This window comes from Leuciscus leuciscus, assembly GCF_965113295.1.
Source record: "Leuciscus leuciscus genome assembly, chromosome: 6".
Taxonomy (NCBI): domain Eukaryota; kingdom Metazoa; phylum Chordata; class Actinopteri; order Cypriniformes; family Leuciscidae; genus Leuciscus; species Leuciscus leuciscus.
In genome coordinates, this window is record NC_138730.1 from 43,345,728 (window position 1) to 43,368,800 (window position 23,073).

Genomic DNA, 23,073 nt, shown 5'->3' on the forward strand with positions numbered 1-23,073 from the left:
ATTGGCGATGTTATGAATGGAATAGACAACTTGTTTAAGTAGGGTCTATATAAAACCCATATGTTTAAAAAAAATAAAACAGCCCATGCAAAAAGTTAATATTTGTTATGTTTGGAATGGAATATACGCACTAGGCTATTACTGCTTAAAATAGTCGGGTACATATTGGCAGTTAGGAAGTGAATACTAGCACACATTTTACTGCAAAAAACAAACAAAACAAACAAAAAACAGAAAAACAATTCTCAACATATTTTTTTGAATAGTAGCTATTTGTTAACAAAACGCATTACGTATTGATCAATATTTCAGTGTTCTATGTTGTCATCACATGACCTCAGTGGTTTTTCAGTTATCATGCCAATAATTAAAGCAATTTTGAAACAATCCACTTTTGTGTAAATATGTCTTAACATTTGCTCATTTATCAATACACTATATATAATATAGCACACAGTATGATTTGATATAGCCTAGTGCAAGTATACTTTATTTTGAGCGCATATAGGCATGACATACTTAATGCATGCACACTATGCATACAAAAGGCAATAGCATGATATTGCAATGCCATTCTGAACATAACCAACACGAGACTAATGAAAAACAGACAGAGTGCCATTTTGCATGCAGGAAAACTGCTTTCTCCGTCAGGAAAATCATGATGCAAGGATGACTACGAGCGGACTGCGACTGGCAGGGTCTAAAACGCCTTGTCAATTAAACCCTTTGTGTATATTATTCACAGCCGCTGGAATATTATAGCTGGCCAGTGAGAGAGAGAGAGAGTGAGAGGTGAGAGAGAGTGAGAGAGAGAGAGAGAGAGAGAGAGAGAGAGAGAGAGAGAGAGAGAGAGAGAGAGAGAGAGAGAGAGAGAGAGAGAGAGAGAGAGAGAGAGAGAGAGAGAGATGGGGGGTTTGAATGAAATGGTGCTCTAAGATGATGTACTATAATTGTGTTTGATTTGCTGTTCTCTGATCTGCCCGTCTGTTTCCCTGGAAACTTGGAGAGAGGGCTATGGAAACGCACACGCCCATATGCAAAAGCATGCAACTTTCCCAAAAGTCACCTAATTGGTGCAGATGTACAGCTTCTCCCCTGAGCACGCAGTGCCCGAGTTCACACAGCACGATTTTCAAAGTAGTCGGGTCACTGTACTTTTCACACTGCATGACTATCTGGGGTAACATTCAGTTGCTGGTGTGTTCACACTGCACGATGGATCGTGGACAGGGCGTTTCACACATCATGACTTTACAAAAGAAAAAATCGCCGACAACTTCTGTCTGATCCGAAAACTACGTTTCACAACCAAACACACGCGAGAAGTGATAAGGAAATAACGCAAGTTCCGGAAACCGGAGTTCTCGCGCGAGACTTAAAGTAATTTTAAAAATAAAAGCAAAGCCCGTCTACAGAAAGCCTGTTCACTCCAACGCCCTATTAAGTCCTATTGGTTGTAGTTCCACCAGAGTTCCACTGGGGGCGATCGCCCATGAGTGCAAAATGAATGGGAGTCAATGGGGCTAGACGGCTAAATTTGTCTCTTTCACCCGATTGCCGTTGAGAAATTTCAGATTTGATTGTAGGTTTTGCAAGTTCAACATGGGTTATAGGTCGAAAGTTGAATGAACGAGTACTTATGTCCTTTCGATTTCTTACAGGTTGAGTTGTTGTTGCCCATAACATGCTAGCATTCTGCTAATGAACGCTGATTGGTCAGTGAAGGACTGATTATGACCAGAGATACCGCTTGATGGCATCGTGGCATCCGAAGCGGGACCAGAAACAAACAAAACAAAAACTCATCTAGCACGTGTATTTACCTGTGTCAGCTGTGTTGTCGATGCCTCGGGAGAAAAGAAAGTGCAGAGCGCCAAAGCACCAAAGTGACTGAAGGATTGCCGTGAAGCAGTATCTCTGGTCGTACGATGTGTATGACGTCATTGACATTTTGAAAGACTTTTTAAAGCAAATAAGTGACTCAAAAAATCTAACACCAAGCAATGTGTAATTTCTTTTTACTGCATCCCACGCTTTACACAACTGCATCCCACGCTTTACACCACTGCATCTGACCCTTTACACCACTGCATCCCACGCTTTACACCACTGCATTCCACGCTTTACACCACTGCATCCGACCCTTTACACCACTGCATTCCACGCTTTACACCACTGCATCCCACGCTTTAACCCACTGCATCCCCAACGCTTTACACCACTGCATCCAACGCTTTACACCACTGCATCCCACGCTTTACACCACTGCATCCCACGCTTTACACCACTGCATCCCACGCTTTAACCCACTGCATCCCCAATGCTTTACACCACTGCATCCCACGCTTTACACCACTGCATCCCACGCTTTACACCACTGCATCCCACGCTTTACACCACTGCATCCCACGCTTTACACCACTGCATCCCACGCTTTACACCACTGCATCCCACGCTTTACACCACTGCATCCCACGCTTTACACCACTGCATCCCACGCTTTACACCACTGCATCCCACGCTTTAACCCACTGCATCCCCAATGCTTTACACCACTGCATCCCACGCTTTACACCACTGCATCCCACGCTTTACACCACTGCATCCCACGCTTTACACCACTGCATCCCCAATGCTTTACACCACTGCATCCCACGCTTTACACCAATGCATCCCACGCTTTACACCACTGCATCCCACGCTTTACACCACTGCATCCCACGCTTTACACCACTGCATCCCACGCTTTACACCACTGCATCCCACGCTTTACACCACTGCATCCCACGCTTTACACCACTGAATCCCACGCTTTACACCAAAGCTTGGATACACTTCTGAAGCTTCTGTAAAGCTTCAGAAGCAGTGGTGTAAAGCATGGGATGCATTGGTGTAACGAGTCGGATGCAGTGGTGTAAAGCGTGGGATTCAGTGGTGTAAAGCGTGGGATGCAGTGGTGTAAAGCGTTGGGGATGCAGTGGTGTAAAGCGTTGGGGATGCAGTGGTGTAAAGCGTTGGGGATGCAGTGGTGTAAAGGGTCAGATGCAGTGGTGTAAAGCGTGGGATGCAGTGGTGTAAAGCGTGGGATGCAGTGGTGTAAAGCGTTGGGGATGCAGTGGTGTAAAGGGTCAGATGCAGTGGTGTAAAGCGTGGGATGCAGTGGTGTAAAACATGGGATGCAGTGGTGTAAAGCATAGGATGCAGTGGTGTAAAGCGTGGGATGCAGTGGTGTAAAACATGGGATGCAGTGGTGTAAAGCATAGGATGCAGTGGTGTAAAGCGTTGGGGATGCAGTGGTGTAAAGGGTCAGATGCAGTGGTGTAAAGCGTGGGATGCAGTGGTGTAAAACATGGGATGCAGTGGTGTAAAGCATAGGATGCAGTGGTGTAAAGCGTGGGATGCATCCCACGCTTTACACCACTGCATCCCACGCTTTACAGCTTGGATGCAGCTGCTCGGCCATGGAAACTCATTATATGAAGCTTTCTACGCACTGTTCTTGACCTTTTCTGAAGACCACACGAAGTTTGGAGGTCTGTAGCTACTTCTGCGCGCCTCGGCATGCGCTGACTCCACTCTGTCATTTTACGTGGCCTTCCACTTCGTGGCTGAGTTGCTGTTGTTCCCAATTGCTTCCACTTCGTTATAATACCACTAACAGTTGACCGTGGAATATTTAGTATTGAGGAAATTTCACGAATGGACTTGTTGCACAGGTGGAAACCTATCATGGGACCACGCTTGAATTCACTGAGCTCCTGAGAGCGACCCATTCTTTCACAGATGTTTGTAGAAGCAGTCTGCATGCCTAGGTGCTTGATTTTATACGACTGTGGCCATGGAAGTGATTGGAACACCTGAATTCAATGATGTCCCAATACTTTTGGCAATACAGTGTATTTGCTCTTTTTTAAAATAATAAACAATTCATTACTAATTCATTTTTCATAAAGCAAGACCAATATCTTGTCATTTTGCTTATCAGGTAGCCTAAATGTATTGATTTAAGAATTAGCTCAAAACACAAATTGTTTTTAATGCCGCATCCCCAGGTACACTGTTTTATTAGCCTCTCTCTCTCTCTCTCTCTCTCTCTCTCTCTCATCTGCTGTCTGAGCTTAACATTAAAATGCAATTAACTAATTGCCTGGAGAGGTGAGGAGCATTATGGCTATGAAAGTACCGTGGTGATCACATTCACTCTAATTTCCCAGGATGCATCATGGGCTGAGCTACTGTCACGCAGTATGCTTTCATTTCTAGTCCATCTAAAAAGTCTTCATCATGTGCATACAAATGCCCAGATGATCTTGCAAAAGCAGATCGGTGGTTTTACACACAGTGTTTTCTAACAATGAGGAAAAATAGAGGGGTCCAGGTATTAATTATAGACTGTACTTTTATATACAGAAAGTATTATGCACATCTGATATAACGCAATTTTAACTGTCGCATAACAAAAGCTGATTTCCAACTGCGGCACATTAAGCAGTGATGATAGTGCTTACAGATTTAAAGTCTATCATCACAGAGAGGGGTGACAGCTTCAGACAAATTCAAGACAACGATCAGAAACATCCAAATATGGACACATCATTGTTTTTATACTTCTCTTCAACAGCAGTGTCCACACTACAGGAATACAAATCAATAGTAACACTTTACAAAAAGGTCTCATCTGTTAACATCTGTTAATGCATTAGCTAACACAAACTAATAACAAGTGATATTTATATGTTGAGTGCTTGATTCTGATTGGTTGATGGACGTTCTGAGGTGTGCAATTATTTTCAAGGAAATATACAGTTAAAGGTGCAGTAAGCGATTTCTGAGAAATGCTGTTGAAAGTGGATTGCACAGAGCAGCACAACATATTTGTAGCCAATCAGCAGTAGGGGGCGTGCCCACTCATGATGGGGGAGGAAAGAGAGTGAGCCGATCAGCAGTAGGGGGCGTGTCCATTCATGATGGGGGATGAGAGAGAGTGAGCCAATCAGCAGTAGGGGGCGTGTCCATTCATGATGGGGGATGAGAGAGAGCGTGAGCCAATCAGAAGTAGGGTGTGTGACCACTCATTATGGGGAAGGAGAGAGTGAGCCAATCAGCAGTAGTGGGCATGGACACATGATGGGGGAGGAGACTGAGCCAATCAGCAGTAGTGGGCGTGGACACATGATGGGGGAGGAGAGAGACTGAGCCAATCAGCAGTAGGGGGTGTGTCCGCTCATGACGGGGGAGGAGAGAGAGCGAGCAAGAGGGAGATTTGAAAAAAAGACTGTAGAAAAGAGAGATGGCTGAGAGACATTACCAAAGAGAAAAGTTCAGAGGAATATCACTGGACAAAGGAGGGGTATGATCAGGCAAGAGCTACAGGACCTGCATTAATATTGGAAAAGCTTTCCAGCACTGGAGAGACCTAACCAAGAACGGACGCTAAGGTTGCGTGGTTTCTGCTCCATACATGAGTAACATTATTACTATGTTTCAGAGAACCAAGATATAATGTTGTTGTAATGTTTGCTAACAGGACAGTTTTGAGCGTCATTGTTTGTCCTGGGCTGCTGACGACTAACAAGCAACTCTTGTTTGTAAATACTCTTGTGTACTGAATGCTCATATTTTGTTCTTCCATTCGTTCATCATCATTGCTTTATTTTTCATGAAAGATTATTTTGCTTTGCTTCTCCTCAGCTATGATAAAGAGAATTCCGCTCTTGCATTGTGTGTTTGTGTTTTGCGGAGCGTGTTTGTTTGGGTTGATTTCAAATATCAACAGTGTTTCTCAGAAATCACTTACTGCACTTTAATAGTAGTTCCAGTCAGGTTTTGGCCGCATTACAGTTCCATATCACTTTGCCATGAAAATTCAGCCTTACAGCCTATAACAGCAAAAGAACCAAAACCTACAAAGACATTGACCAGGCAAATAAATATAACAAACAATAAGCTAAAGATGACAAACTATTTCCATGTAGATTGACACTCCCAGTTTCTGTTGATAAAAAGTTTGAAAACAGTCAGCTTTATCATAATTATAGTGGAACACACCAGATGAAATATAAGCTTATTTGAGTCTTCGAATATTGAGTTGTTCAAGACGAAATCGTTGGCAACCACTGATTAAAATAAAGGTTATAGCTCTTGTAATCCATAGGCATCACAGGAACTTGCTCTGCCATTTGGAAACCTTTATTTTAACAAGTGCAGGTGCCACCAAACATGTTTGAGAAAATGTCACGGAATGATATTTTAACAAGCAGTGTAAACAACAGGTCTAATGATCTCTGCCGGGTTATTCTCACACTTACTGAACTCAGCTGAACTCTGGGAAGAGGAAGAGGAGGAGGAGGGATGAAGCCACTGCCTCCACATACATCTACAGCGGCCTACAATGACAGAAACTAAATGGTTACAGCCATGAAGCACACAACTCTATTTTAACATCCATTCACACCACTGTGAAAAGACTCACAATCAGACTCATTCGGTGACCTTTTTACTAAAAGCAGAGCTCAGACAAAAATAGAGGTACTTTGAGGTAGAAAAGGAGTCATTGCGCACAAAGCACGGATGACAATAACATCTGAACCCGGCGCGAAATCATCTGCACAGTGAAAACCTGCTTCCCTGTTGTTGTCTCTTCCCAGCTCGTTCCCATGGTGATGCGGGCTACACCATTTACTGACATTTGGCCACAAGTTATTTTGTTCCGCTCTCCTCTCTTGAATCGCCCACTTGTCTCCTCAGTGAGAAAGTCCAGGCTAGCAGTGGGCGTCCGCACGTGGATCTGTTAAACAGAAGAGAAGCGTGGAGAAGAGTGTAATATACCCAAACGTCAACCTGTCACAAACGCCCACCGGCAAAGGACACCTGCGTCACCTTTGGCCATCACAAAGGTCACTCGGGTATTATGAAGCGTTTTACCTGAGATGAGAGAGAGTCTGCGGGGTCAACCAGAGAGTTAGTTGAGCTTAAAGAGTAATTTCCACAGAACAAAAAAGCCTTTATTTTCCTGGCAGATACAAGACAATGTTCCATTTCCTTTCCTTTTTCAAGTGTTTTCCAAAGGTTTCTAGTCAAAACAATACTTGAACTTCAGATCAAGTTGTGCTTGACATAGCATTGACCTAGCAGACAAAGTAAAACCCTTCAAATATCACTGCCCACAAAATCACAACCTAAAAAGGAACGGAACTTCATATAAACTATATCCACCTCATTTCGCATCGTAAAAGCAAGGCTTGGAAGTCCATTTCTGCCACAAGAAAAAAGAAAAAAAATCATGCTTTTGTAAATCATAATCATGACAAAAAAAAATCTAAATTACGACATGCTAAGTCGTATTTATGAGATGAAATGTCAAAATGATGACATACTAGGTCAAAATTGTGACATACAGACCACCTGTGGTGAAAATCAAGCTTTAAATGTTGTTTTTATGTCTCTGTGGTGTTTTTAATAATCTGTAAGACAAACTGTTCAAATTCATCATCAACAAGTATTTTCTCCTTAAAACTGCAGTGAATCAAAGACAGCCTTAAAAACGGTTTGAATTCGCTGGTGTTTCTAACGTCACAAACTACCTTGTAACCAATCACGTCACGAGGGGGGCGGGCTTTTGCATATCATTAACTATGACCGCTCTGAAGCAGAAGCCAGGTTATCCCGGTATATTTTTCTGTTGATAAGAAAAATCGGGTACATTTAGCAATATAGCGGGTGAAATGTATACTGTATGATGTATATCAGTGTTTCTCAAACTTTTTCAGCCCAAGGACCACTTTATCTTCCAATTATTTTCTGAGGACCACCTAACAGAATCCCACTCTAACACGCCCCCCAAAAAAAAACAAAATCGGAAGGATAAGCTAAATTTAAGTTTAATATGCAACTGTTTCAAGTCAAAAACTAATTATTCAAACACAAATGCAATGATATGATCAGAAATTATTATATGAATTTTATTTCATTTGAAAAAGTAAATGTGAAATGAGCAGCAACTTTTTTTCAGTCGGGGGAGGGTCACACAACTTTTGTATTCATGAAAACAGCAACATTTCAAAGTGACTTGTTTGGTGCATATTTTTTACATGTAGCTCCATGTAGCTCTCGCGGTCTCGGCCCCCCATCGCTATCAGATGCGTCTGACCCAACAAAAATCCAGTTTGGCGCCGTTTGAGTTTGACAGTGTGCGCGCACTTCAGTACGCGCTCAGAAAAAGTGCATCATGTCAGAACAGAACGCCAATGAAATGTTTACCCGGCAAAGCTTTAAAGCACGAGCAAATAATGAACTTTTGTGATTGCAAATAAGTGCAGTGTCCTGTGTAACTCTACCGCTGCATTAACATGTGATGTGAATGTACATCGAGTTTTACAGTATTGGGACTGAGGCGCCAGAACTGCAGCTGATAGAATGTGCGCTGTTGCACGATACTACCATATTTTAGTTTCCATCCTTATTTTGTTTCCACAAAAATGTTAGTGAGTAAATCTACTGAAATTGCCACCATAACAGTGGAGTGTGAAGTGTAAGATGTAGGGCTACCACATCTTTAAATTACTAAGTTAACATAATAAAATACGTACCTAGACCAAAAAACTAGTTGAGGATAAATTCGTTAAAATTGGGCAATTCCAGCGTTATGGACGTGACATTTGAAATATAAATTCTCAGAAAATGCATTTAATACCAATATATTGAGACGTCTGTTTATATATCCATAGGCTACTCCCTTAATAAAGGAGTCAAGACATTAGAAAAATATCAGTCTACACATGCGTTTTATATTTAATATGAGGGAAATACACATGTGACGTGACACAAAAAATCTTTAACTTTTAGGTAGCAAAATATATTTTTTGTAATTCTATGAATTACACTGCGCAAACCAAAAGTAATATACCCACCGGATGAAGAAGGGTCGGCCTCCACAGAACATAAAATATTCTTTTTATTTTATTTTTCATGTTCGCATTTATGAGGAAAAAAAACAATGTTACGGACGAGACAGTTCTCCATTACGGACATGACCGCTCTGAAAGCGACTAAAACTTTCACAGAGACCAAACAGAAAGCACAAAGCCTTTCTTTAAAGTGAATTTCGTTTTTTATTAATTGTATCTTAATTTTAATCAATGTTTCATCAACCACTTGCCTGAATTTAATAAATAAGAAGTAAATATAGTAGAAAATAGATAATCATGACACGGAGGCGCCAGCGAGTGAACTGGACTCTCGTCTCATAAATGAACCGAAACTCAGCGTAAGGTAGGCTAGGCTACTTGCCTCACAGACCTGAGAAATATATAGAAAGCTTGAAATGTCTACTTTTAAACAGAACAATTCAAAACCAAAGAAAACAGACTTTGTAATCCGTATGAAATCTCTGGCGCATTCACTACTGCGAAGATCGCGAGTCAGCATCGTTCTTCATCTTTGCAGTCGACACAGAAAACACTTAAAGGGTTAGTTCACCCAAAAATGAAAATTCTGTCAGTCATTACTCACCCTCATGTTGTTCCAATCATGTAAGACTTTCGTTCATCTTCGGATCACAAATTAAGATATTTTTGATTAAATCTGAGAGGTATCTCACTCCTCCATAGGCTTCCAGAGGGACCGAAACTCGCCGGCCCAGAAAGTCAGTGAAGAAAATGTTGAAATAGTCCAAGTGACTACAGTGGCTCTACATTAAGTTTATCATGCGACGACAATACTTTTTGTGCGAAAAAACAACAAAAATAACGACTTTATTCAACTATTAGTGTTCTTCAATGTGGGCCTCTGACGAGAGTTCACGGGAGCGCCACGACGCATGCGCGAGAACTGAGATTACGGCGTTCTTCTTCTACTACTACTTGTTACTGGCTGCTCACTCCTTAGGAGTATTATCGCCATCTACTGTACAAGATGACGTCCCGACATTGCCGGGGAGCGCAAAACGGTCTGTTTACAAGCAGCTGAAGACGCGTGCTGTATGTAAAACTGTATTCGTAAATATGTCCGCAGATTTCGATGTAGATGAAGATTATATATTTTTTTTTTAACCAACCATACTTATTTGAACCAGAATACACAGACATTGAACTACAAGAGATGGAAGATGCTGCAACACAACCGCAGTCTGCTTCTGAAAGACAGAGAGCATTGGACAGCTGATGGTGTAAATGTAATCAGTGCCAAGCGATGCCTACTGAGGCCATCCTTAAAAATATTTTGGTTTGCCGTAACAGCCAAAAAAAAAAAAAAAAAGGGGTCGGTCTTGTAGAAAGCCTTTCTTTAAAGTGAATTTCGTTTTGTATTAATTGTAGCATGCAGGCAATATAATCAGGACATGGAGGCGCCCGCGCGCTCGTCTCTTAAATGAACCAAAACTCTACATTGAATCTTTAAAAAAAAGAAGAAAGAATAGACCGACCAACCGACCCCTTTTTTTTTTTTTTTTTGGCTGTTACGGCAAACCAAAATATTTTTAAGGATGGCCTCAGTAGGCATCGCTTGGCACTGATTACATTTACACCATCAGCTGTCCAATGCTCTCTGTCTTTCAGAAGCAGACTGCGGTTGTGTTGCAGCATCTTCCATCTCTTGTAGTTCAATGTCTGTGTATTCTGGTTCAAATAAGTATGGTTGGTTAAAAAAAAAAAATCAAATCTTCATCTACATCGAAATCTGCGGACATATTTACGAATACAGTTTTACATACAGCGCGCGTCTTCAGCTGCTTGTAAACAGACCGTTTTGCGCTCCCGGCAATGTCGGGACGTCATCTTGTACAGTAGATGGCGATAATACTCCTAAGGAGTGAGCAGCCAGTAACAAGTAGTAGTAGAAGAAGAACGCCGTAATCTCAGTTCTCGCGCATGCGTCGTGGCGCTCCCGTGAACTCTCGTCAGAGGCCCACATTGAAGAACACTAATAGTTGAATAAAGTCGTTATTTTTGTTGTTTTTTCGCACAAAAAGTATTGTCGTCGCATGATAAACTTAATGTAGAGCCACTGTAGTCACTTGGACTATTTCAACATTTTCTTCACTGACTTTCTGGGCCGGCGAGTTTCGGTCCCTCTGGAAGCCTATGGAGGAGTGAGATAGCGCTCAGATTTAATCAAAAATATCTTAATTTGTGATCCGAAGATGAACGAAAGTCTTACATGATTGGAACAACATGAGGGTGAGTAATTACTGACAGAATTTTCATTTTTGGGTGAACTAACCCTTTAATAATAATAATTCATTACATTTATATAGCGCTTTTCTCGGCACTCAAAGCGCTTTACATAGAAGGGGGGAATCTCCTCAACCACCGCCAATGTGCAGCATCCACTTGGATGATGCGACGGCAGCCATATTGTGCCAGAACGCCCACCACACACCAGCTTACTGGTGGAGAGGAGACAGTGATGAAGCCAATCAGTATATGGGGATGATTAGGAGGCCATGATGGACAGAGGCCACTGGGCAAATTTGGCCAGGATGCCGGGGTTACACCCCTACTCTTTCGAAAGACATCCTGGGATTTTTAATGACCACAGAGAGTCAGGACCTCATTTTTACGTCTCATCCGAAGGACGGTGCTCTTTGATAGTATAGTGTCCCATCACTATACTGGGGCGTTAGGACCCACACAGACCACAGGGTGAGCACCCCCTGCTGGCCTCACTAACACCTCTGCCAGCAGCAACCTGGTTTTCTCAGCCCTGCTTAGCTTCAGTGGGCAACCGGTCTTGGGCTACAGGGTGACATGGCTGCTGGCAAACGATACACCATCACTTATTAATAAACAATTAAAATGTCTCCTTGCAATAGGCCTATTTTACATATTCATATCATTACTTTTGTCGGTTCTTTGTGACAGCTTTTAGATGCTTTATTGGCAGCGCCACCCACATGTTGAACGCATCACACCGCATCAGCACCGAAAACATGATTTTTTTTTTCAAATCAAAAATCGTGATACGAACCGAATCGTAGGTTTGGTGTATCTATCGTTACAGCCCTAGTAAGATGAGAAAGCAGGAGTTTATGGTTGTAAAAAAACAATGGCTATCTGAACATCTTTGCCAAGCGCAAACCAGAAGTATTCAATACATTATCGGGGAGGGTCATGCCAATCATTTTGGAGGGTTATAGTTATATAGGGTTATATAATTTTTATTCATTAGCCGACAGGTAGAAGAATAGCAAAAGTGAAGTAAAAGATAAAACTATTTGCACTACAAACCAGTGCGTTTATAAATTTGACAATACATTAAAATAATTTGATAATACCAGTTCGCAATATCAAGCAGCATTACAAGCTGTTTTGTACAGCTAAAATAACTGGAAGCAGATGAAACCAGACTTACCATTTCCACTTGGCGGATAACAAAAAAGGAAAAAGAAATCCCATAAACTTTGAAGAGGGGAGCCGAGCCATATCTATAGAGACCAGAATATCATCTAGACTTTTAACTTGGGTCAGTAAGCAACCGTATAGCAACCACTCAGAACACCCTAGCAACCATATAGCAAGGTGCTAAAATATGAAGTAAAGTTGAGTGTTGTCAGTGCAGCAATACAAAAATTGATGTGCCTGGGACCCAGTGATGCGTGTGTAAATTGTGAAGAGAAGAAGACCAAGCACCGAACCCTGAGGAACACCTAATAGTGTGATTTAGATTCCACTCGCCTCAAAGAAGCCACGCATGATGTACCTGTCGAAAGCTACAGAATGGTTCATGATACGTCCATGTATGCTGGACACTCGTTTGCTGCTCTTCCTTTATTGCGTTGTCCAATTAATCAAAAAAAATTTAAATAACAATGATAGTAAATACATTAATATACACACACACATTCAAATATACACTGCTGGTCAAAAGTTTAGGGTCAAGGTTTTTTTTTTAAGATTTTAATACTTTTATTCAGCAAGGATGCATTAAATTGATCAAAATTAAGAGTAAATAAATGTCCTGAAAAAATGTATCTCACGGTTTCCACGGAAATATGAAGCATGTGAACTGTTTTCAACATTGATAATAATCAGAAGTGTTTCTTGAATCATCATATTAGAATGATTTCTGATGGATCATGTGACACTGAAGACTGGAGTAAAGATGCTGAAAATTCAGCTTTGATCACAGGAATAAATTACATTTCAAAATATATTCCAATAGAAAACAGCTATATTAAATTGTAATAATATTTCTCAATATTTTATTGTTTTTACTGTATTTTTCTTATTAATGAATGCAGCCTTTGTGAGCATCATATAAGACTTCTTTCAAAATCATTTAAAAATCTTCCCAACCCCAAACTTTTGAATGGCAGTGTATATACAGTACATGCATTGATAATTAATTAAAGACACAAAACATAGGCACATAAAATTATTTCAAAAGTTCCTGCAAAACATAAATTCAGTCAAGTGTGTCCAAACTTTTGACTGATAGGTTAAGCCAAATGAGGTTTCGTGTTGTTTTTAACAAGCATCCAGAGTCAACATGGTCGTCAACACTATTAAAATGTTCAAATGGTACCAGTTTCAAACACCAGATAGACAAAAAAAAAAAAAAAAAGCATTTAACTGAATCAGATATTTTGCTCAGGAAAAACTACAGCTGAAATACAGTAGGCATGAAGAAAAGTTTAGATCCGTAGTTCACTTAAAAGACATTGGACAGAAATTGCCCCTTAGGGATTTATAAAATCATATTGTACTGTAATCTTTGGATATGTACTATCCACTAGAAACTGTGCTTTTTATCTTCTAAAACAATAACATCTTCAACACTGTCCACATCTGTAGCGATACTCATAAATCAAAATAATTATATAATACGAAGAAAATACGCAATAATAACATTTTAAGCAAACATTTGTAGTTTATTGACGACATCTGGTACAAAATGTGTTGGATACCATTGTCATACATCACATAAAAGAAAAAATTAAGTTAACTAACAAAAGGTACAAATTTAGAGTTATTTACAAAATGTATAATTGGAACCATTATAACCAGATCTCATCCAGTTCTGTTACGATTCAGAGCGAATTTGCAAAGTTAAGGCATATATGCGAATTCACACTAAATTTGAATCCTTCAAACATTAATTTTAGAAAAGAGATATAATTATAGATATACTCATATTAAATGTTACATATTGCATGTGATTCTTTATCAATGATGACTGTGATGATTTGTTAACAAAAAGAAAACTATACACTGCATGTAATGTTATACATGTGTGATTTTGCCAGCTGTGATTGGCAGAAAAGATCATTCCCGATTACAGAATTGAAAAACTAAAGGACAGGTAATCAATCCACTCGCAACCACACCGAGGTAGGCTGATAATGCAAGAGCACGCACAATTACCCTGCTTTTATGCTTTTAGCCTTAAAGGTGAAGTGTGTCATTTCTGAAGCACTATAGTCTCACCCAAATGGAATTGCAAAAATAATGACCCAACCAATGGCAGAGTCCCTGTCAGTCAAACAAATAGCCCTGTCCCAAACTCGCCACTGGTTCAGCCAATGTTGCTGTGTGAATATGGTCGAGATGCTTTATGTAAAGTAATGACAGCACAGCCGAATCACAGTTTAAACTTTTTGGAGGAAATGTTGTCCAAATTTAGTGATCGGCTAATAAGTGTACCTGTTTAGAGATGAACAGAATTTTGTCAAAACCATTGAAAAACGTTTTTTTCCCCGACAAAAAAAACACATTCCCACATTTTAGTGGGATAAAAACAAACAGTTGAGTCAACCTTTTTTCCATTGACAGCAACAGGTAAGCAGAAGTTCACAAAAATACTAACAAAACAGTAAAGTCAACTGTGCCCTCTGGTGGCTGATCTCTCACATTTTTTTGTTTAATAAAGGGGTAAATATTTCACTTAATAATGGGTGTTTTAATAGATTTATAGATATGCCTCTATTTGTGTTCTATATCTATCTAGATAGATATAGATCAAATAGATTTAACAGAAAACTGCAAAGTTTTAATAGATTAACAAATAACCAAAATTATAATTAATAAAGTAACTCACTTTCCCAGGATAAATAAATTGGTAACACTTCATTTTACCGTGCCCATATAATTAATTAATACTAAAAACAACAACAACTATGTGCAATTACACACAGCACTACGGGGAAAAAACATGATATATGTGGTTTATTAGTATTATGCAGAAGTAAAACTTAAAAATAAAAGTTCCAAAAGGGGAATTTTTCGCAGTAATGCCATAGAAGAACCATTTTTGGATCCTCAAAGAAACGTTCAGTGACCAGTTCTGAAAATAACCTTTTTTTTTCTTGGTGCAAAGAGCATTTTAATAATCAGAAGAACCTTTTTCCACTATAATGAAACTTTTGTGGAATGTAAAGGTTCCATGGATGTTAAAGGTTCTTTATGGAATGCCAATAAAGAACCTTTATTTTTAGGAGAGTAATAACATAAACACTGTAATGCAAAGTGTGACCAACATCTGTATGTCACTTACATCACTCGATCCTATGTCATTGTAAGAAGCCAGATTAGAAATAACCAATCAAAGCTTTTGTTTTTACATCCATGTATCGAAACGACATTAAAAAGGCATTTCTAAGGCACTTATTATTGTGTAAACACAGCCCTAACTACTACTAGACACACAGCATTTAAATTATACAATATTGCACACACATAAAAAAAACAATATTGCATTTAAAAAAAACTTGATATGAAAACTATTTCAAGTCGTGATAACTCACCTCCCAAAGTTGCTCAGCATCACTGCAATATTCAGAAAACATAACTTGGTATATAACTGTTCAGCAGCAATTGCTGTTTTCTACTGTAATGTACAGTCATTTGACTGCATCCTCATCATTAACATTAACACACCTTGATTTGTGTTTAATTTGATCCCAATCTATGCATCACATGGGTCAGATCCCACAGGAAATCCTGCTCTAGGGTGTTTGTAGTGACTTGCGGATGTCTAACAGCAGCGTTTGGTGGAGGGAGGAGGCTGTCGTGTCAGTTTGAAGGATTCGTGACTGTCAGCGTCCGTGTTCTCCAGCGGAGGGATCTGTCGACCTGCACACAGATGCGAGAACATGAACAATTATGCCACGTCTAGTTAGTGTGCGCATGTCACTGCATTAGATTAAATACAGCGGCCGCTAGCATAATGAAACTCAATCTTTCAAAACACTGAAACACTGATGTCAGATGTGACACAGAGGTGATGGAGATGACTGAGAAATTGCAACACGTTAAAATTAGCGTTGTCTCACGTCGCAGACAGCTAGAATGAAATACTCCACTAAAAGGAGTTATTTTAACTTGCATACATTTATTAATGTGCAAAGCCCTGAAATTTTGGTGTTGGTAAGAGTTTTTAATGATTTTGAAAGAAGTCTCTTAATCTCACCAAAGCTGCATTTATTTGAAGAAAAAAAAGAAAAAAATACAGTAAAAATTGTAATATTGTAAAATATAATTTAAAATGTTTTGCTTTGCTGCTCAAAAATCATTCTTGATTATCATTAATGTTGAAAACAGTTGTTTTTGAACAGTTTATTTAAAATAGAAATCTTTTATAACATTATATTTGTCTTTTTTTACTCTCACTTTTAATCAATTTAATGAATCCTCACTGAATAAAAATATTATTTTCTTTAAAAAAATAAAATAACGCCCCTAAATCTTTTCGAACAGTAGTGTAGTTATTGAGCATGAGTGTGTTTTTATGTAAATTGGCATTTCATCATTTTTATAAAAGCAATACATCACTCAAAGCAATGAATTAAAGGTAGTTTGACCATGTTTGAAAGGGTTAGTGTGCCTAACAACCCTTTCAAACCTGTAAAGCACCACCTTAGAAGAAGAAATTGGGTGAACTGTCCCTTTGTGTTCAACAGAAGAAAGAAACTCATACAGGTTTGGAACAACATGAGGGCGAATAAATGATGACAGTTTTAATTTTTGGGTGACTATCCCTTTAAATGGGACATATCATGAAAATCTGACTTATTCCGTGTTTAAGTGCTATAATCGGGTCCCCGGTGCATCTACCAACCCAGAAAACGTGAAAAGTGAAACCCGGCAACTTTGTTTTGGTAAGCCTTTCTCTGCAAGCATGGCAAAAAATAAGCAGATCAGACTCATTACTGGCCCCTTAATCTGCACATTTCCACACACGGCGCCACCATTTGGTTTTAGCAAGCGACAACAGTGTAACCAGTTCTAATGCAATGGAAAAAGTTCAAGTAAAGCATGAAAACTGTTCTCTTCTGAAAAAAATAATTCACAGCTGCCTTATAAAGACCTCAGGGAACTGTCAACTTGTGTAAAAGTTCAACTTAAAGGTACATGCAAGTCGATGAGATTAATCAATGTAACTCCAAGACAACTACATAAATGTATCCACTAACCATTCATACCGTCCAGGTGCGTCTAAAAGTTGCAACCTCTTCCTGAATCTCTCCGTAAGGCTGCACTCCGCTACTGTTATTTCTGAAATTTGACTGAAATTCGCGTGTTTTGTTATTGCCGAGTATCCGAAGCTCATGTAAAGGATCGGCCGTCTTCTGAACGGAGGCGGAGAGCAGCAGCTCATTTGCATTTAAAGGGACACACACACAAAAACAGCGCGTTTTTGTTCACACCCAAAAAGGGGCAACTTTGACAAGCTATAATGAATGATCTGGGGGGTATTTTGAGCTGAAATTTCACAGACACATTCTGGGGATATCATAGATTTATATTACATCTTGTGAAAAGGGGCATTATGTCACCTTTAAATAACTTTTCTATTAGTATTGTAAATCACTAACTTGAGAATGCTTCACAAAATACTGGAAAATGAGAGTAAAAGAGTGTCCAAAAAAACTGTATAACTTTTTTTTTTAATAATAATTCTCTAGCAATCCCTATAGCTGTAGCGTTTCACTTTTTTTGCATAATTTATTATTATTATTATTATTATTTTATGTTTTGTGGGGAGAATTGTTTTTAATTGATACTTCCTCATTTTTTTGTATTTTAATTTTTTTTGTATTTATTTATTTGTCTTTCTTTCTTTCTCTGAATTCAAATGTGTTATAATATTTATCAGTCCCTGAACCTCTGGCCTTCTTTTCTGGCTTATGGCTTTTCAATTTTGTATTTTTTAAGTAAATGTTTAATATAAAATATATATATATATATAAAAAAAAACCCTGTAGCGTTTTGGGTTTGCTACGGTGGGTCAGGTGTAGCGTGGACACTTGACTAGTTTTAGTGACACTTACTGATTTTCTGGAACAGCTCCTCTATGTTAACTGCATTTCTGGCACTGGTCTCCATAAATATGGCAGCAATTGACTCTGCAAAATCTTTCGCCTCTTTAGTTGGAACTTCCCTAAAAAAACATTTAAAAAAAACATCGAATATGAGTAAATGATGAGCTTGCTCACAGATATCCAACCAAGGGCAGGACCCGAAACAAACACCAAAGGGGTTCATCGAAAACACACTGCCTGTAAATGTTGTGTAATTATACAGACGCAAAGACCGACAGTCCAGTTTAACCATTAGGATTTGACTGGATCGCAAGTTATTACATTTTGATGAAAGATTAAACTTTAATTTCTTCAGAATCATGTACATTAAGAGCAGTTTCTGTTTTAAGATTGTCAATAGGGTCAGTTTTGATTTCATGTCAACAAAAAAAATGACATGAATATCTAAGCAGGAGCGGCTTTGTAAAGAAACTTCACAGAATATAATACGTTCTCAGAGAGAGCAAGAGGGTTTCATCAACCTGATGTCACCCAGATCGTTCTTATTTCCTGCTATGGCCACGACAATATCCTCTGGCCCATGTTCCTTCAGCTCCTTTACCCACTTCTTTAACGTCTGGAAAGAGTCCTGCAGAAACCAGACACATCACAAATCATAGATCAGCGAAACAACTGAGACACAAAAGATCTCATTTGTAAAATCTATTTTCAAAATGTTTGTTTTCTCCAACAATTATAAACAAATAAACAATGACATATTTCCGTAAACTGCATCTTAAACACAGCTAAACATGCTTTTTAAATAGAAACAACTTGGAGAGGAATTGCACAGACACACCGATGACGCACACTTACGAGCTTCGTGATGTCATACACAATGACGGCTGCTGCAGAGCCTCTGTAATACATGGGAGCCAGCGAATGAAACTGGAGAAGAATAAGATACACTTTGTTAATGTAGGGAGCTTTTAAAGATTGTAAAATTTCATTTTGATTACTATATTAACATAAATGTTACGTTTTAAATAAGGCAATCACTATTGCTCATACTTCTGGCAAGGTTTGCACTGGAAAACACCACTCAGAGTTACTGTAAACAGCATTAATGATAAATAAAGCACATTAGGATCACTTGAGCTGGTTTTGGTTCAGACAGATGCAGGAGATTTGCTGTAAAGAAGTAGACGGCAATTACGTCTGAGCGAGTTCAAAAGGGGGACGCATTTTTTTCAGAGCGATCTGAACAGATGCACACGCTAATAGTGAACAAAGACGTGAACACAAAGTCATGCCAGCACTTCTCAAACTCACACACACACACACACACACACACACACACACACACACACACACACACACACACACACACATTTCCACCGCACCCAATGAGTCACCCCTACAGTGAACTGTGAGTGTGTGTTGGAAACTAAATGAAATTTCTCGAAATACTAACTGATGACAAAGGTCTGACGTAGAATTGTCTCGCATCCTTTAATCTTGTGTTAAAGGGATAGTTCATCCATAAATAAACTTCTGTCATCATTAACTCACTCACAAGATGTTCCAAACGTAAATTACAGAATTTTCCTTTTTGAGTGAACTATTGCTTTAAGTTGGGAATTAAAGGGCACAGATACACTGACAGGAATCCGTTGTGTGTGTGTGTGTGTGTGTGTATGTGGGTGGAGAACAGAAGCTGAACGCTATGGATCATGGGATGGAGTGGGAGTTGACTATCTCTGATGGTGCTTCATTTATTTGTATTATTTGTGTGGTTGTATGAAGCTTTAAGACAGAAGTAGATGCATGAATCTGCTCAGAGATCAACTAAACACAAATGTATGTATTAAGGAAGAAAATAATAATCTTGGGTGAAATAAAAACAAACACATAAATGAGTAAAGCACATTAATGTATGATATTGACCATAGAGGCCGCAAAAACAAAGTTAAACAAACTTTTCATAAAACATTCATACACCTAAACTCTAATTTATGAATAAAACAAACGTTGACGTTCTCACCCGCTCCTGCCCCGCGGTGTCCCAGATCAGAAACTTGTGAAGTTCATTTTCACATGGGACGGTCTTAGTTAAAAATGATGCACTGAAAAAACAAATCATTATCTATATCATTATGATACAAAATTGGTAATACACACACAAAAATGTCACTGTTTGGATTTAAACAGGCAAATTTGTAAGAGTCTATGATTGGATCAATATTGCAGTGATTATGTTTCATGCACCTCATGGAAATAAATGTTGTGATGTTATTTCCATCAAGAAGTGCATCAATATTTGGTCCAGATCTTGTATTGGCAATGCAAGAGTCCAGCACTCTGTAAAGTCTCCTCCAGCACATCCCAGAGACGTCACTGAATTTAAGCTCAGGACTCAAAGGAGCCGATTCATGTGTGGAAATGATTCTTCATGCTCCTCACAACCATTCTTTCACAGTCTGATCCTGATGAATCTTAACATTATCATCCTGGAATATGGCTGTGATGTGTCTTCCTACATGGGTGTTTAAGAAATGAAATCTACACACTACATTAATTAGGGTTAGAAGAACTGTTGCCAAACATATAACATGCTAGAAACATCATCCAATCATTGACTCTTAAACATTTGCCTGTTTAAATCCAAACAGTGACTTTTTTTTTTATGCCAGGCAGTGTGTATTAAATGCAATAATAAAAATGAATAATAAACAATAAAAAAGCACAATGCCCTAAACTTATATTATACAGACATCATTCAAAGAGGAAATGACTATGTTAACCATGACTAAAATATGCACACACAAAAAAAAAAAATCATACAATATTTTGCATGAGCTTCTGTGTAAAGTGCAAACGGTGCAAAAACAGAAAAGCTAAAAATATTCTCTAGTCTAAAAGTAATGACTAACCCAAACAGAGAAACCAGCGTGTGCTGATGTGAACAAAACTGAGAGGAGACAAACAAACTGACTCTGAATCAGCTGTTCAGTGTTGGATCCGGAGTGCTTGACTCATAAAGGAATATTTAGACACAGATTCATCCAGCAAAGCAGAAAGAAGGTGGTCTCATGCTTCACCTCAATTATGTGTAAAATAAATCTCTATAAATATGATTTTTTGTGAAAAGATGCCCCTACCCTATCGTTGGGCTGATGTTGTGGTCAAAGTGATCTTGAACAAATCGACACACAATACTTGATTTCCCGACACCTGTGTCCTGCGAGTATGAGAAAAAGAAAAACAAACATCATAAAATATCAAATACATGAAATATTGATGTCCAAATGTGTCTCGCTGATGAAGTGCCTCACTTGATGATGTGTACTTAAGTAATGTGTGACTTCAAGTGACTCAGGGGATTAAAAAAAACTTTAAAAAACATCTATTGCAGCTGACAGCTGAGTGCGACTTCAAAAATAACATACAACAATACTATGCAAAGTAGACTACATCTGCAGAATGCATACCGTACCCTGCATGAAACTTTTCTGGACTTTCCTGGATGACCTAAATTTGCTATAGTATACAACTATAAGGCACTTGCTCAGAATACCGTACCCCATAATGCAATGCACTTGACCTTTAGTTTTCAGTGTGACGAATGAACCAGAAGTAATATGAACAAATATGAGACGACACCAACTTGAATCATTAGCCATTTTCCCTGATTGCTAGTAGGCTAAATTATATTTAGTGTGTCATAGTGTACTAATACTAACTGCTTACTGTATACTAGTACAGGAGTATACTGTAATACTGCCAATTTTTCTTTTAAAGTATGTAAAACAGTATGTCACTAAAAGTTGCAGACTTTAGTATGCTACATTGTTGTCACATGACCTCCTTACATTAATCCAGTCTTAACTTTAGGTTAATTTGAATCAAGTCATAAAGATGTTAAAAATCAGTTACAACTATAGGCCATCCGGGACTTCCATGTAAAGTGAAAATCTGCATACTAGGCACAGTTATGCATACTGCGGAAAAAGTAAGAGTAGTATACGACAGTTTGCTCTTCCAACGCAATGTATCCTGTTTTACATACTGTTTTTTTGAACGGTAATTTATATTCTGCAGAGAACGCTAGAATTCCATTTCGAACACTGCCAGTCTCCAGAACGCGGTGACGTCATGGCCGCAAACATTCCAAAAGAATGAATTTATGCGAAAACACTTCCAGCTTCTTCTCCAACTCTCTCAAGTTATTTGTGTTCGCATTTCACGAAGCTTTGCGTGACTGAAAGAGGACCTTCGTGACGGTGAAACATCTCAACGCGTTAGTTAAGAGAAAAGGAAGCAGGAATCATCACAGTTCAAGTCTGTCTGTTGTGTGTGTGTGTGTGTGTGTGTGTGTGTGTGTGTGACGATGGAACCTGAAGCCGCAGACAGACAGAGAGGAATCTCAACACTCACCCCTAGCAGACAAACTTTCAATTCCCTGATGGCCATTGTAAAGCACGTTATGGCAGCTGAAGCATTGTTCTGTCGACTCTCATCTATCACGGGCACGGCAGACTGTTCCTCTGTAAAACACAAACTCTGACCATCTCCCTCCCCAGACCTAACGGAAACCCACTGGAGAAACTCGGCTAAGCTGTCACTCACATCACGTGATGACACAAACCCCGCCTCAAAGAGAGAGGCACTGCTAAAATACTCGTATCACAACAACAATTCTGAGTCTAATAACACTAAAACCGAGAGTGATCTGAATAATGGTCCATTATTACTAACTGGCATGTAGTTTTATCATTCTAAAGTAGTCGTAAATTAATCATTGAAGTTTTCTCTGCATGGTAAAGTACACTGAT

The 23,073-nt window shown here is 39.0% G+C and overlaps 1 protein-coding gene across 4 annotated transcripts; it reads right to left on the reverse strand.

Annotated features, from left to right (window-relative positions):
• Positions 1-4,136: 4,136 nt before the first annotated feature.
• Positions 4,137-22,893, reverse strand: rab31 (RAB31, member RAS oncogene family). Of its 4 annotated transcripts, XR_014206776.1 has the most exons (10): positions 22,676-22,893; positions 21,400-21,479; positions 20,283-20,364; positions 19,115-19,186; positions 18,781-18,887; positions 18,269-18,378; positions 15,876-16,070; positions 6,476-6,790; positions 6,312-6,389; positions 4,138-5,995 (listed from the first exon to the last, which is right to left on the reverse strand). XR_014206776.1 is itself a non-coding variant. In XM_082173271.1 (7 exons), exons 1-7 carry the CDS (start codon positions 22,709-22,711, stop codon positions 15,973-15,975), a joined length of 585 nt encoding a protein of 194 aa, XP_082029397.1. In that variant the 5' UTR covers positions 22,712-22,893; the 3' UTR covers positions 13,242-15,972. The 4 variants fall into 4 exon arrangements, 1 of the variants encoding a protein (XP_082029397.1); XR_014206775.1 differs by having other exon boundaries at positions 4,137-5,995; positions 6,312-6,790; XR_014206777.1 differs by lacking the exons at positions 4,138-5,995; positions 6,312-6,389; positions 6,476-6,790 and adding an exon at positions 13,242-15,764.
• Positions 22,894-23,073: the final 180 nt, after the last annotated feature.

Bases quoted from the DNA above. Each gene is read 5' to 3' on its own strand.
- rab31 (XM_082173271.1), bottom strand. From the start codon at position 22,711: ATGGCCATCAGGGAATTGAAAGTTTGTCTGCTAGGG. The intron at 21,480-22,675 runs GTGAGTGTTGAG...TCATACTCGCAG, and splicing joins TGAAAGTTTGTCTGCTAGGG to GACACAGGTGTCGGGAAATC. The intron at 18,379-18,780 runs GTTGATGAAACC...ATGTTTTTTTAG, and splicing joins AACGATCTGGGTGACATCAG to GGAAGTTCCAACTAAAGAGG.